Consider the following 15146-nt stretch of genomic DNA (forward strand, 5'->3'; position numbering starts at 1 on the left):
CAGAATGACAGCCACAATGGCCACATTGGATATCTGGTATCACTTCCATTTAGAACCAACTAGACATTGCAAGACATCTTTGGTGACAACCAATATTGATATGATCAGTCAGGAGTAGTAATAACAAGATTTTCAAGATGGCCATTGTGGGGGCAACACTGGATGTCTGAGCAGCAGCATTTTTACTTAGGACAGCTAGATATCAAAAGATCTTAGTAAAGGCCAGAAGTTTATATGCTGATATGACCATCCATTCAAGATGAGTATCAATAACAAAATTTTCAAGATGGCCACTCCGGCAGCCATACTGGATGTTCAAGTGACAATTTCTTTTTTAGGACATCATAAGAATTCCCTTGGTGAAAGACCCATGGCAGTATTTTCATTCGCAAGTAGTGATAACAAGATTTTCAAGATGGCCACTATGGTGGCCTTACTGGGCATCAGATCTGCACCATTTTCATTTAGTACCAACTAGTCATGATAAATCTTTAGTTGAAAACCCCAATGTTGATAATATCAACCATTCAATAGGAGTAGCAACCAAAAGAACATTTCATATATGACATCATAATGACAACATTTTGGACCAACTAGACATCATAAGAAGGCTTCTGGAGAAAACTCCATATCAATATGCCTTTCTGTTGAGCAGGGGTATTAATAACAAGATTTTATGTTCAAGATGGCTGCCATGGTGTTCATGTTTGACTTCAGATCAACTTCATTTTCATTTAGGGTCTACCTGAGATCATGTTGTTCTCGTGGACTTGATGCCATTTGCAGCACATGATGTACTATACATTGGTAGCTGGTATAACTGGTGGAGGAAGAACTTGACCATGGGATGGATGTGTGTGTAAAGCTTCATGTCAATCCTCCAAGTAGTTTAGGAGTAATGAAAACAAACTTGTTCTAATGGATGGAAAGACAATGGACAAGAGACCAGCCCATAAGCCAGTACAGTGGGAACAAAAATGACAATGGTAAACCTAACCCTAACACTGGTATCAACAGGTATTTTATTTATAGCAGCACCACTAAAATCACATGTGCACAAGATTTTGTCAAAAATCAATTAGAGGACAATAAAGCACACAGATAAAGAACCAAATAAATGCAATAACTGGGGATTAGAATGTCAAATGCAATGAAAAAAGGACACTATTCAAGAAATTGATGGCAAAGGAAACAGATGACCAAAGTCATGTGCATTAAAGTCCTAGGATAAGAAGGATGATACAGTGGAACCCAGCTATAATGCGATAACTGGGTTCCACAAAATTGGATCGCATTAATAGCAGGGTTGTGTTAATGCAGGGTTTTACAGTATTTTACTATTTTCAGAAACAAGGCATTGGCACATATACGTTTAATCATGTCTAATGTATATCATGAATAGGGTATCAACACCATATACTATCATGCCGTCGTGGCATGCAATTCATCCATAATGCATGTAATCCATTGAAAAATTGCACAGATTTAAAATATTCAATATTTTTGTCACAGATCATTGTGTCTGAATTCAGTGTCTAATATAAAGCATGAACAGAGTATTAACAACGCTTATTTGCCATCTGATATTGTACTGTCGTGGCATGTAGTTAATCCATAATACTTGTAATTCCATTGCAAAAATTGCATACATATTTAAACTATTCAGTAATTTTGTCACAGATCATTATGTGTCTGAATTCAATGGGAAAAAATTAACAGCAAAATTAGGTTAAGAAAGACGAAGCACATGTACGGTTCACTACGTTCCAGGCTCTGTGAATGGTGTCTGTACAAATTTCATACTGCTAAAATTTTATCATATGCGTTTCCGTGTACCTTTATCCAAAGAAAAAAATTCCCAATAATTAACACTTGTATGCCTATTCATTTGAACGGCTACAGCAAGAATAATTAACAAACAACACATGCTTGTAGAGTGCATATAACTTTTACTTCAGATTTTGTGAATATTGAAAGAAACGTGAAAAATACTTTTATAAAGATTTTTAAACCAAACAGATGTACAATTTCATACCCTTTCAATTTCCAGCTAATAAAGTGGACATTATTTACTGTTCAACTGATTGTGTCCAATAACACCGTCAAGTCCAGCAAACATGTTGGTGGCTTTTGGTTTTTTTGATGTTTATTAGATTGTGAGAATCTTTCATCAACCACCGGATTGTCTGCTGCTTGGTTGTGTATGCAGTTAATGAAGAAACACATGTCGGCTATTGTTTGAGCGACAATTGTATACAGAATTAATTGAAGACAATCACACCGATGACTTACTGGCTTTACTCATGGATCAGTAATAAGTAACATTTCTGATAATGTTTTTTTGGCAATAACATTTCAAGAACCTGGTGAAACTGCTAAATTTCAGAAGCCATGCCGCGATCGTATTATATTATAATTCATATACGAACTTTTCCCCCAAATGATAATAAACATTTTACACATTATTTATCGTACTTTGAAGGAAAAAATATATTTTTCAGGGCATGAGAAAAAAACAAATACATGTATTTAAAATTTCAGGAATCATGCAACAATTGTATTATATTCAAATTCATACACAATCTCTTCCTCAAAATGATAATAATTTTTTTAATACACAATTTCATGTACTTAAAAAAAAAAGCATTTTTCTGGGTATGAGAAAAATACATGTACATGATTTAAAATTTCAGGAACCACACCACAATCATATTATATTCAAATTCATACAGGATCTCTTCACAAAAATGATAATACATTTTTTATACACTATTTCACGTACTTTGAAAAAAAAAAAATTTTTTCAGTGCGAATGAATAAATGAAATTTCATGAGCCATACCACAACCGTGTTATATCCAAATTCGCGTTATCGCTGGGCGCATTATAGCGGGGTCACACTGTATTCTGAATGATCAAAAATGACCAAGGTATTGGACTGAGACCGGGATCCAAGGCATTGGACTGAGACTGTTTTTTTGTTCTAGACTTCCAACTACCAAATGGAGGTGGGAATTTTCACCTGGACTAGGAACTTGTGCCAGGAAAAGAAATAGCAATCTAACAATAGCTGGTAAAATATTACTGCTGTTAAAACATTATTTTCTTACTGAACTTAACATGACCATACTCTACTACCTCTAGACCCCAGAATCTACAAGGTTCTGTATTATTCTAAGTGCAAGCCATCCACAGTGTGGTCTACAGAACTACTCTAGAATACAAGTTATTATGCAAAACCAATTTTTTACTGGAGTCAGAATAACTGTGACTTTTGACCTTTTGACTTGCAGAGACCTCTTCCATACCTTAAAACTTTGGTGAAGTAAAACAATGCGTAACTTAAGTTATCTAGCAAATAAATTAAAAGTTATTGGACAGATGGACAGACAGTCAGAAAGAAAGGGCCACAGCGTAATACCCCCAGACAAAATGGCAGACATAGAAAAATACAAAAGTCACACTAGCATACAAAAAGACCAGTGACTGAGAATGACAGAATGAACAGAGAGAGAAAGAGAGACTGAGAGAGGAAGAAAGGGAGAGAGAAAGAATGAACCTAGAACCTAAATTAATAAAGTTACATTCTTACAGTTTTCAGGGCTCTGTGCAATATTTTCCCTTGTCGATAGAAGGCCTCATATTTTTTCAAAAGACGTCCATTCTCTATCTTCCATACGGGAAAGCTGTCCACATTATGCTGGTCAGCTTTATCAATCACAAATCCACCAGTCTGCTGAACAAAAAAAGAAAAGGATAAAATCAAATTACGAGGGGCGTCTCAGAAGTCCTACAATCAGGTTAGATTATCAGTCCTGTTGCAAAAGGACAAACAATCTCTTATTCCAGACTTCACACTTTTACCCACAAATACATAATCTTTTTCAGCCATCTCTGCCAATCCAAAAATGCATTTTTGCACTCTTCTTTGGTATGTTTAGTGTACACTGGTAATAGCTGTCCCCATGACTGAAAATTTGGAAACACTTACCTGCCAATATCATTTTTAGTCTAAATAAAAGAGGCAAAAAAGTCTTGGGGAAAAGTCAGTGGAGTAGGTTGGATGCTGCAAAGTTACTGTTTTCAAAGAATTTCTTTACAAAAACTAATATGTGTGGCTGGGACATTGTTGTGTTTACATTTTTTCATGGATGCCTGTGCTTGGTTGGCATACATCATATTGTAAATCAACTTCCAGTGAGACCTTTTTGTGCATAAAGGGACCCTGTAACACTGAGATTTTACTATAATAGCCTGCATTTAGGGAGTGAGGTGTGCATGCTTGTATACTGTAAAGACCATTCATACAAGCCACCCAATTTGGTCTCGATTTTTGCAGAGAATTGCTCAAATGAGTTGACATTAATATTTTCTAGGATCCTCTGTTTTGTTTATTTCATCAATTAATAGTTCGTTGTTATAATCTACATGTTCTGAGTTAGCGAAAATAGGGAGTATCATGCTAGTGGCTAGCATCCTTGATAATTTGATTAATGACTATTTCTAGTTAACAATTTAAAACTGTATGATACATATTCAATTTGTTTATAGCCCCTGATGTTTCATTTACATATATCATCGCAATTAAGTTTGGTTTTTCTCTTCTTTATTTCTTTGGTACATATACATATTGACTTCCCTGTCATGCGGTCCACCCTGATATTACTGTAAGAGTGTATAACACAGTTGTTACATTGAATTATTTGAAAATAAATTCTGTTTATGAACAAACAACAATACATTACACCTTGCAGACTTCTTGTTCTTCTTTACATATTTTGAAGAACACATATCCTGTAACAAATACCACACAATATCAAAATGAGATTACCTTCTTCAGAATTAATAATATTTAACAATTTGTATATTGGAATATTTCTGCATGACCAACAATCAAATTTATTGACAAACTGGCCCAATAATATTTATCACTCCATAATATTTATTGTTAAATCAAATTAATTACTTCAGCCATTAAGTGGATTCATGGGAAATAACAATTATCACTCAGTTGTTAGGACTTGAAATTATACACTGGTATAAAAATGAATAAATGCATCATCTAGGTGTCTCAGTGAGAAAAGATAAAATCACAGATTGAAAAGAAATTTTATAAGATTCGCCTAGTTACTTTTGAACACACCCATTGAAAAGTCCCTAACATGCCAAGAATAACAGCCCTAAAACCTCCATTTATCAATATCACTGTATGTCACACTCAAATGAACCTGACTGCAAATCAGTGCAGCATGCTGCAAGGCAGGGGTCCTCACTGGGAAGAAATTAACATGCTGAAAGACGGGGGCATCACTGGGAAGAAATTAACATGCTGAAAGAACGGGGGGGGGGGCATCACTAGGAAGAAATTAACATGCTGAAAGACAGGGGTCCTCACTAGGAAGAAATTAACATGCTGCAAGGCAGAAGGCCTTACTGGGAAGAAATTAACATGCTGCAAGGCAGAAGGCCTCACTGGGAAGAAATTAACTATGTTATTTCAAGAAATAATAATTGTACCTAGTCATACAAATAAAGAATGATTACAACTACCTTATAATCATTGCATAGTTTCTAAACACTGACAATATTTGTCGAATTACCTTAAAATAAATCGCAATTCAAACAGTATTTTTTGCATAAGTTTTTTTTATCTCTCCCTTGATAACTGGAAACAGAAGAGGTATCAAAACCGCTACAGTATGCCATCATGTCATCAATATTGAATACATAAACTGATTTCATAAAAAACAAAACAAACTATTTTTTGAAGATTAAATGCATCCGACAGGTAGGTAGGAAGAAAGGATTAGTTTTAGATGCTAATATTGATGTGGTTTCAATTCCTTTACCTTGCACTAATCTAAAAATAGCTGATAGTCATGAATACACCCTCCACCCCATTTCCCATCAGTCATTTAAAGATTGTGGTTGACAAAACAGACATAAATATCACAGTTTATGAATGGTCTCCTGATTTTCTCTAGTTTTAACTTGGCCTGCCTTTACATCCTATAGTCAACTCCAGCACCTCTTAACCCAGAACAAAAAAGAATCGTCTATCTTCAAACTGTTTCAAAAGATAGTACCCTAGCCAATTTCACATATCAATATACAAGTCCTTTGGGAAACATTTGAGTACTTACTCAATATTTTCATTGCTCTGAAATTACATACACCTACAAAGTCGCCACGATTATCATTAGCACGCTTAACCCATGTTTAAAAATGCATTCATCTTGTGCAAGGTCTGTTGTACAAACAAAAGCCAATCACCACCATGTTCGCAAGTGACAAAACCTTAAAGCACTGTATAACAACATGAACTAGTAATGCACATAACTGGTATTTTATTAAGGTCTCAGGACTTTTGGAATCGTTACACCACACTATATGGAACAGACACCAGTCTCAAAATGCCCTGCACATGTAACACCTTTGTACACCAAAAATCTTGTAAGAAATTTAAAAAATCTTTATCTCTTCTTTCAACTAGCAGTTTTTGATAATATTCAGTATACACCCACACATATATCCTAAACCTGTACTTGCCCAATATATCTGGTAGCTCAAAGGTTAAGACTGGCATTTGTTTCAAAATTCTACTCCAATCACATTGACAGTGTAACTCAAAGGTGTCAATATATCAAATTTGAAAGTGAAGCAAATTTTTATAATTTGGGAAGAGGGATGAAATAGTTTGTTTGCCTAAAGGGAAGTCATCTTTTGTGCCAATGTAGAATATATAGTTTGATATCTCCAGCACATTCATGTGAATCAAAACTACCTCTGATGAAAACAAATTCCATCTCCGAGGAAAGATAAAATTTACATCCCTATCACTGGTCATTAATATTTAAAATCTTGTGCAAACAAGAATAGTTTCAATTCATGTGCAACCAACAATCACCATATAAGGCTTCTTTCATTCTCTATTCATCACAAGCCTCTCATATAAGCTGTCTTTTTATCTCAAAGAGTTGAGCAACTTGTAAATCCTGATAATGTTTTAACTATGGACAGTTGTTTCTTATTCTAATTAGTGAAAACCCATGTTTATATGATTTTCCATTTTAAATGAGAAATAATACCAAGGTTTTCAAGATAATGAATAACAGATTGGCACCATTTCCATTTAGTATCAACTAGACATCATAGGAAGTCTTTTAGTGAAAACCCCATATTGATATGCCCATCCATTCACGAGAAGTAGCAATAACAAAATATTCAAGATGGTCACTGTGTTGACCATACTGGATGTCCACCATTTTTACTGAGGATAAATCAGACCATGGGATAAATGTGTATTTATGTTTCATGGCAATTCTCCAAAAGCGATATCAAACGTGCCAATCGATGGACTGACAATTGACAACCCGAAAAGCTTTCCTGGTCTATCACCATAAGAGCTTTAAAAATGGAATATATTACACCAGGTGTTTTTTAACATGTCCATACTTTGTTTTCTGTTTATTAATGTAATAAATGTTCACACCTTTCTTAGGTTTCAAGTTGTAAAGAAAATCAAAGGTAAAATGAACATGCTATTTTCTCACCTGAAACTCTTGCTTGGAACTTGAAGTGGTGGATGATATTTCCAGAGTGTTCTTTTCGATCTTTGGAGTGGATGTCCCAACAGGTGTCAAACTAAAGTAAAAAAATGATATGAAGTTAACAAAGTTGAAGAAAAATATGATTATTTTGATGCAAAAAATTACAACATAAAAATGACCAAGATAAATGAGGTTCCTTTAAACCTAATTTTGCTTTGGTATCACTCTCTTAGTAATGTGATTTTAAGTTTGATCCCTTATTTCTACATGGCCAAATTCTCTGGATCCATATGACATACTCATGGGGACACAATCTTCAGACAGACGGCATCCAAATAGGTGATAAAGGGTGAGTGTCCACTAGTGGATGCAATATTCCTCCTCCACATCTACGTCACCAGGAAGCAAGCAGTGTTGGCTAAGGTCTATGCCTGTGAGAAACTTGCACTGTACACGGACATAACCTCACATCCAGCAGTCCACTTGACTTCGAGATGCCCAATCTGGTTAGGTTCATTGCCAGAGGATATGACAGTTATTTCGGCATGGAGTGTCAAGTGGTCTTCAACAGATGTTGTAAACCACTCCCTATTAGCTGAGCCATCTGTCTGACCTCCTGGCTTCAATTGGATCACACTGAACCACTTTCGACGTACTTTGATTTAAAAAAGTGTACTGATTATACCAAAAACATAATGGTTGGCATGTATGTATTAGTATTCATATTTTTTTAAATCAGTTCTTTCATTTATATTTATCATTTACATGTTTACAGAGAAATATGAAATATCATCAACATCATCATCAATTTACTGGACTGATCCAACATCTGTACCATGCCAATTGCCTTTTCTCTGTCTTTTTATTTCTTCATTTCTTTCTTTTTTGATAACCATAGTTATCCAAATGCATTGAAAATTTGTGCAATATTCTGAGTTGGACAAATAAAACAAACTAACAAACAATTAAATATGGCTAAAATGATTATTCCTCAACCAGATACCAATAAGACATTAATCAAAACATATATAGGTAAATTGTAGTATGAAACATCTAATATTATAGAGTACAATATGGTAAAAAGTACAGGTTAATGAATGTTACCAGTATCTAAAAAATCTAGTGAAACTTGTGTTTTAAACTTGCTGACAGTCATAAATTTCCCATTTGCTTTGACATGTATTCTAAGTATACCTGTAATTCTTTTGTCATATTCTCCATCATTTCTTGCAGTAATCATGCCAATCGTTAGGATCCCCTAATGTTAAGTGTTGAACATGTGTGTTGCTAGGATAAATATGACATAAATGCAGAATGTTACGATGTGCTAGGATAAATATGACATAAATGCAGAATGTTACGATGTCTATCTATGAAAGGAAGACAATATGGTTTGCATATGAAAGTCTGAACACAGATAAAGTAAGTAAAACAAGTTTTAATTTAAATACATAAGTACATAAGCCCATTTGCTGGAATGTGGAAACTGATAAATTTCAAGAGACCAAAACTGAGTGAGTAGATAGAAACTGCTTGGATATGCTATCTGTTACTCAAGTCCATTCCAAATAAAACATAATTAGTTACTATGGGGACTAAACATAGCCTGTAAATTAAATCAATCATTTTGCCAACACATTACACTTTTGCATAAATGATTAGAACCACTGGTTATTACAACAAAATGTCTGTATCTTAGGTTCATACTAATTTATGAACCATCTGACCCTGTGTCTGCATTCTAGCACTTATCCCTGTTTACCTCTCACTTCTACCTATTCTATCTAAAACGAGAAGTCACTTCTCCCTGTTTAGCTCTCACTTCTACCTATTCTATCCAAAGGAGAAGTCACTTCTCCATGTTTACCTCTTACTTCTTCTACCTATTCTGTCCAAAGGAGAAATTACTTCTCCATGTTTACCTCTCACTTCTACCTATTCTACCAAAAAGGAGAAGTCACTTCTCCATGTTTACCTCTCACTTCTACCTATTCTACCCAAAAGGAGAAGTCACTTATCCCTGTTTACCTCTCACTTCTACCTATTCTACCCAAAAGGAGAAGTCACTTATCCCTGTTTACCTCTCACTTCTACCTATTCTACCAAAAAGGAGAAGTCACTTATCCCTGTTTACCTCTCACTTCTACCTATTCTACCCAAAAGGAGAAGTCACTTATCCCTGTTTACCTCTCACTTCTACCTATTCTACCAAAAAGGAGAAGTCACTTATCCCTGTTTACCTCTCACTTCTACCTATTCTACCCAAAAGGAGAAGTTACTTATCCCTGTTTACCTCTCACTTCTACCTATTCTACCCAAAAGGAGAAGTCACTTCTCCCTGTTTACCTCTCACTTCTACCTATTCTACCGAAAAGGAGAAATCACTTCTCCATGTTTACCTCTCACTTCTACCTATTCTACGCAAATGGAGAAGTCACTTATCCCTAAAATTCAATTCCAGCCTAATCCCTGCTACTAATTTTATGGAAGATGGTAAGGGTATAAATAGATAAATAGTAACCTTTTCTTTGTGGCGACATCTTCTGAGGACTCTCCATCATCTTGTGATTCAGGGATTTCTAGGATCTGAACTTTCTCCTCTCCACGGTACTTGAACATTGTTCGTGTTAAGACACGTGTGTACAGGGGATAATGGGACTTCAAAATGTTGGAGTACTGAAAAGTGTAAAATAAAATATTGTATACTTGAAGCAAACATTTCATAATATTAATAAAGGAAACTGAGATTCTGACAGAAAGTAGTTACATGCTGAAAAAGAGTTACATAAAGAAAAATACAAAGTCCTTTCTAATATTTGTAAAACATGAATTTTCAAAGTGTTTAGATTCCATAGGGTTCCCTTTGATAAGCTTTTAGAGCCAGGATAAAGTACACAATTACCAATAGGTATTCAATACAAAATGGAGTCTTCATTTAAAAACTACAAATCAAGGGAATCACACCTTCAAAGGACTGGCCATAAACTATTTCCTTTTTTCCCTACCATTTATTCTTTACAGATTATTGAAATTATTTGGTGATGTAAATTAAGTTTCTTCACTAACTCCACAATTAAATTAAGCTCTCTCCCAGCTCTTTAAAAGCCAAGAACAAGTCAATGTGACTTTCCATTCTCCTGCATGATTCTCACAAGAGTCTGAAGATGGCTGTTCTGATGGCTATAAATGGACATCAGCTTGGAACCATTTTCAATGAAGACCAACTAGACATGATAAGAAGTCTTTTAGTGAAAACCCCAGGTTGATATGACCAACATTCAGGAGGAATTGCAGTAACAAGACTATCAAGATGACCAGAACCAACTAAACCTTGGGATGAATGTGTTTTAAGTTTCATGGCAATCCTCCTAGCACTGAAAAATGGCCATCCCATAAGCTACTTTGGTCCCATGAAGAAGATATAAATCAAACCAAACTCAGGATGTCATTATGTACAAACTCGTACTAAATTTGATTTCAATCCATCAAATCATTCAAAAGATCCAGAGGGAAACAAGTGTAAAGTGAAGCTCATTTTTCCCCAAAAATGGTGAAAACTGAACCTGACTCAGGCCTTCTCAACGAAAAAGTCTAAAACCAAATTTCATTTCAATCCATCAAATCCTTCAAAAGTTCCTGATGCAAAAAAATCTGAAGGAAAATCAAATGGGATCACAATTCAGTGTTATTAAGGTAAGGCTTCATTCCGTATTTAGTTTTGTTCCATTTGAAAGTTACTGAGAAGAAACTGCATTTGTGACTTGTATGACATGCAGGAGGTTATGGGATGGTAGGGATACCATGTAACACCTCCACAGACTTGGCTGGAACAAAAAATTATCCCCCCCCAAAAAAGTGTAGTTCACAAAAAGACCTGGTAAAGTAAGTCACATGTAAATCTGCATGGAAATTTGTTCTGCACATTTATATATAATACTTACATTCATAACATTTTGGTACAGCTCATTTCCATTTTCTACAACTCTGTCATACTTGTGTATAAGCCCTCCATTCTTCACTTTCCAAATCACAAAGTTACCAGTTTTTAGGGCTGCTTTCTCAACAATAAAGTCTCCTGTCTGATTTGAAAATAAATCAATGATTAAAAACATGGCTCAGAAGCAAACAAGCACATAAACCAAAGAATGCACACAAAAAAATGGGAGTCCGGCTACAGAATTTCAACTCTAATCATCTAGACATTTCACAATTTTTCTTTCTGAGAGATGTGGAACTTGTATACAACAAATTACAATTATGCATTGAGCTTTTAACACAACAAAGTATTTAAGTTTCTCTTGGAACCATTTGCATCTTTTGTCATAAGTTATTGTAAAATCTGGACATAAAATGCATACAGAAATTAAGTGTATATGGAAAATAAGTGTACACAGAAATAAGTTGATACAGAAATTAAGTGTATACAAAAAATATATGTACATGGAAACAAATTACATATAGAAATTAAGTGTATACAAAAAATATATGTACATGGAAACAAATTACATATAGAAATTAAGTGTATATAGAAAATAAATGTACATGGAAATGCATAAAGAAATTAGGTGTATATAGAAAATAGCTGCACATGGAAATTAAGTGCATACAAAAAATAAGTGAATATGAAAAATAAGAATAAAAAATAATTGTGTATATATAAAGTAAGTGCGCCCAAAAAATAACTGGAAAAAGTGTCAGAACATTAGTTGATACAGAAAATATGTGCAAAAATTTCTAGAGAAAATATGTGTATACAAAAAACTGGTAATTACATATAATAAATATATGTTTATAAAGAAAAAAGTGCACATGGAACATAAGTGCATGCAGAAGATAATTGTAAAAATTGCTTTTAGTCCTTCACACTTAACTGGGAATTTTAGAAGATTACACAAAGTAATGTTACGTCAAAATTTGTCTTTTTTTAATATTTAAATGTTTATGTACCTCCCATGTCGATGATAATGGATATACCTGAAGTAAACAATTTATACTGGCATGATTACTATAGAGCTCATACGTTAATACAATTATGACAGAAAAAAGAAATACCAGTAAATTCTACCATCCGATGAAAGTGTCGACATACATGTATACAGCAGCTGGGGAATCATTAGAACAATTTGTATGTGAAATCATATTGTTCACTAACTCAGTTGCTTCCTGGCAATCACTGATTCAAAAACAATATCAACTTGGTACAAAAAATTTACATTTATATTTCAATTGTTGGTTTCACAGCTGTGACATTGTCATTGTTAGAATTAACATAATCCAATAAATCAAAATCCTTGTTACCAGACACAAGTGGGCATCGAACACCATGGTGATTGGAACATCATTAGCATTGCTATTACTGGTAATCTGTCTACTCACTAAACCATGCAATAACAAAACAGTATGCAACACAATCTCTTAAAACATCACATTATGTGTGATAAATCATTGAACTGCATGCAGATAGTATACTAATTTCATGCTCATTCTTCTATTGTTGTTGTAAAGGTCCACGCAGGTATCTTTGGATTAGTGCACTTCAGTTGTTTTACTTCTATTGTTGTTGTAAAGGTCCACGCAGGTATCTTTGGATTAGTGCACTTCAGTTGTTTGACTTCCATTGTTGTTGTAAAGGTCCACTAGGTATCTTTGGATTAGTGCACTTCAGTTGTCTGACTGCTATTGTTGTTGTAAAGGTCCACTAGGTATCTTTGGATTAGTGCACTTCAGTTGTTTGACTTCTATTGTTGTTGTAAAGGTCCACGCAGGTATCTTTGGATTAGTGCACTTCAGTTGTCTGACTGCTATTGTTGTTGTAAAGGTCCACTAGGTATCTTTGGATTAGTGCACTTCAGTTGTTTTACTTCTATTGTTGTTGTAAAGGTCCACTAGGTATCTTTGGATTAGTGCACTTCAGTTGTTTGACTTCTATTGCTCATATTTCTTATTCATAGCTTTAGTGTTTAAAGAAACAGTTTATTCATTTTCTGATCAGTGAATTTTCAAAATTTAAAATCAACATGAGAAAACGAGAGTATATACAAAATAAGTGCATACAGAAAATAAACATATACTGCAAAAGGAAATATAGAAAGAAGCATACAAGTGCACGGAAAATAAGCGCATATAGAAAATAAACATATGCTGAAAAAGTAAATATAGAAAGAAGCATACAAGTACACAGAAAATAAGGGCATATAGAAAATAAACATATACTGAAAAGTAAATATAGAAAGAAGCATACAAGTACACAGAAAATAAGCACATATAGAAAAAAGCATACAAGTATATGGAAAATAAGCACATATAGAAAATAAACATATGCTGAAAAAGTAAATATAGAAAGAAGCATACAAGTACACAGAAAATAAGGGCATATAGAAAATAAACATATACTGAAAAAGTAAATATAGAAAGAAGCATACAAGTACACAGAAAATAAGCGCATATAGAAAAAAGCATACAAGTATATGGAAAATAAGCGCATATAGAAAATAAACATATACTGAAAAAGTAAATATAGAAAGAAGCATACAAGTACACAGAAAATAAGGGCATATAGAAAATAAACATATACTGAAAAAGTAAACTGAGAAAGAAACATACAAGTATACGGAAAATAAGCAAAAGAAAAGTAAGTGTACACTGAAAATAAGTCAATATAAAAAAATAAGTATATCCAGAAATAAGTGTACAAAGAAAATACATTTATACAAAAAATAAGTTTATCCAGAAATAAGTATATCCAGAAAAAAAGAATATATAAAATAAGTATAATAAAAGAAAGTATCTCAGTGTATATAGCACAATAAGAGTAAACAAATGTACAAAGAAAATAAGTGCACTAAGTGCATGTATGTGGATACAATACAAAATCAAGTCAAAGACAACTAATTTATTCACTGGACAAATAATCTAATCTTAAATGAGTGATAAACGTGGCTTTTAATTTAATTAATTTGTTTTATTCTGCCACTGTTTTTCTTGCTAATTACATTTACTTAATGATTAGCAATACGCTGTTAATTCCAGCTGATTTGCATAAACACCTGAATTTTAAAAACTGCTAATTGCAAAATTTCACTCCTGAGACAACACATATACAAATATGCATATTTGGCCTCCAAGAATTTAAACAAAAAGCTTCAGTGCACTTTATCCCCATTTTACAGCATGTGCCCACGAACATGAAACTCTACTATGGGTTGTGAAGGTCGCAAAAATGAGATGTCCAGTGGTGGTAGGTTTGATGAAATTACGTTTCTGTAGTAACTGTTAAGTCCATGGCACTTTTTTCCCTCCAGTAAGTGTGCTAATAAGTATAAAACTATTGATGAGGGATGGTTGCATCAAATAATTCTTTTAGCCCCCCCATTTTTTTTTAGTTTTATTGGTTGTGGGCTTTTGAAAAGGTACCAATCTTCCCAACCTAGTCTTCAGACTTACCTGAAAGTCTGTGGAAGAGGCACTGCTTGAGCTTGCTGGCTGGACATCTGGTTTGGAGGAAGGAGCAGGTTCACCTGCTGCTGCAGAACTGAAATAACAAAGAGTACCACATATGATATGCCTTGCGATCTATCCCAGACATGAACCGACCTCT

General features: G+C 34.1%; 1 protein-coding gene across 2 annotated transcripts in view; it reads right to left on the minus strand.

Moving 5' to 3' along the window:
- Nucleotides 1-15146, minus strand: part of LOC149784833 (uncharacterized) — a 95237-nt gene that overhangs the window by 41538 nt on the left and 38553 nt on the right. Inside the window, exons 6-10 of one of the 2 annotated variants that reach the window (XM_089978392.1) lie at nt 14993-15080; nt 11491-11628; nt 10071-10225; nt 7553-7643; nt 3592-3735 (exon numbers count right to left, since the gene is read on the minus strand). In XM_089978392.1, the coding sequence (XP_089834518.1) occupies nt 3592-3735; nt 7553-7643; nt 10071-10225; nt 11491-11628; nt 14993-15080 (616 nt within the window). The remainder of the gene's footprint in view (nt 1-3591; nt 3736-7552; nt 7644-10070; nt 10226-11490; nt 11629-14992; nt 15081-15146) is intronic. The other variant, XM_089978391.1, reaches the window with a different exon arrangement.

Source organism: Sinohyriopsis cumingii, chromosome 13, assembly GCF_028554795.1.
Source record: "Sinohyriopsis cumingii isolate HCF-2022 chromosome 13, ASM2855479v2, whole genome shotgun sequence".
In the NCBI taxonomy this organism is placed as follows: Eukaryota; Metazoa; Mollusca; class Bivalvia; order Unionida; family Unionidae; genus Sinohyriopsis; species Sinohyriopsis cumingii.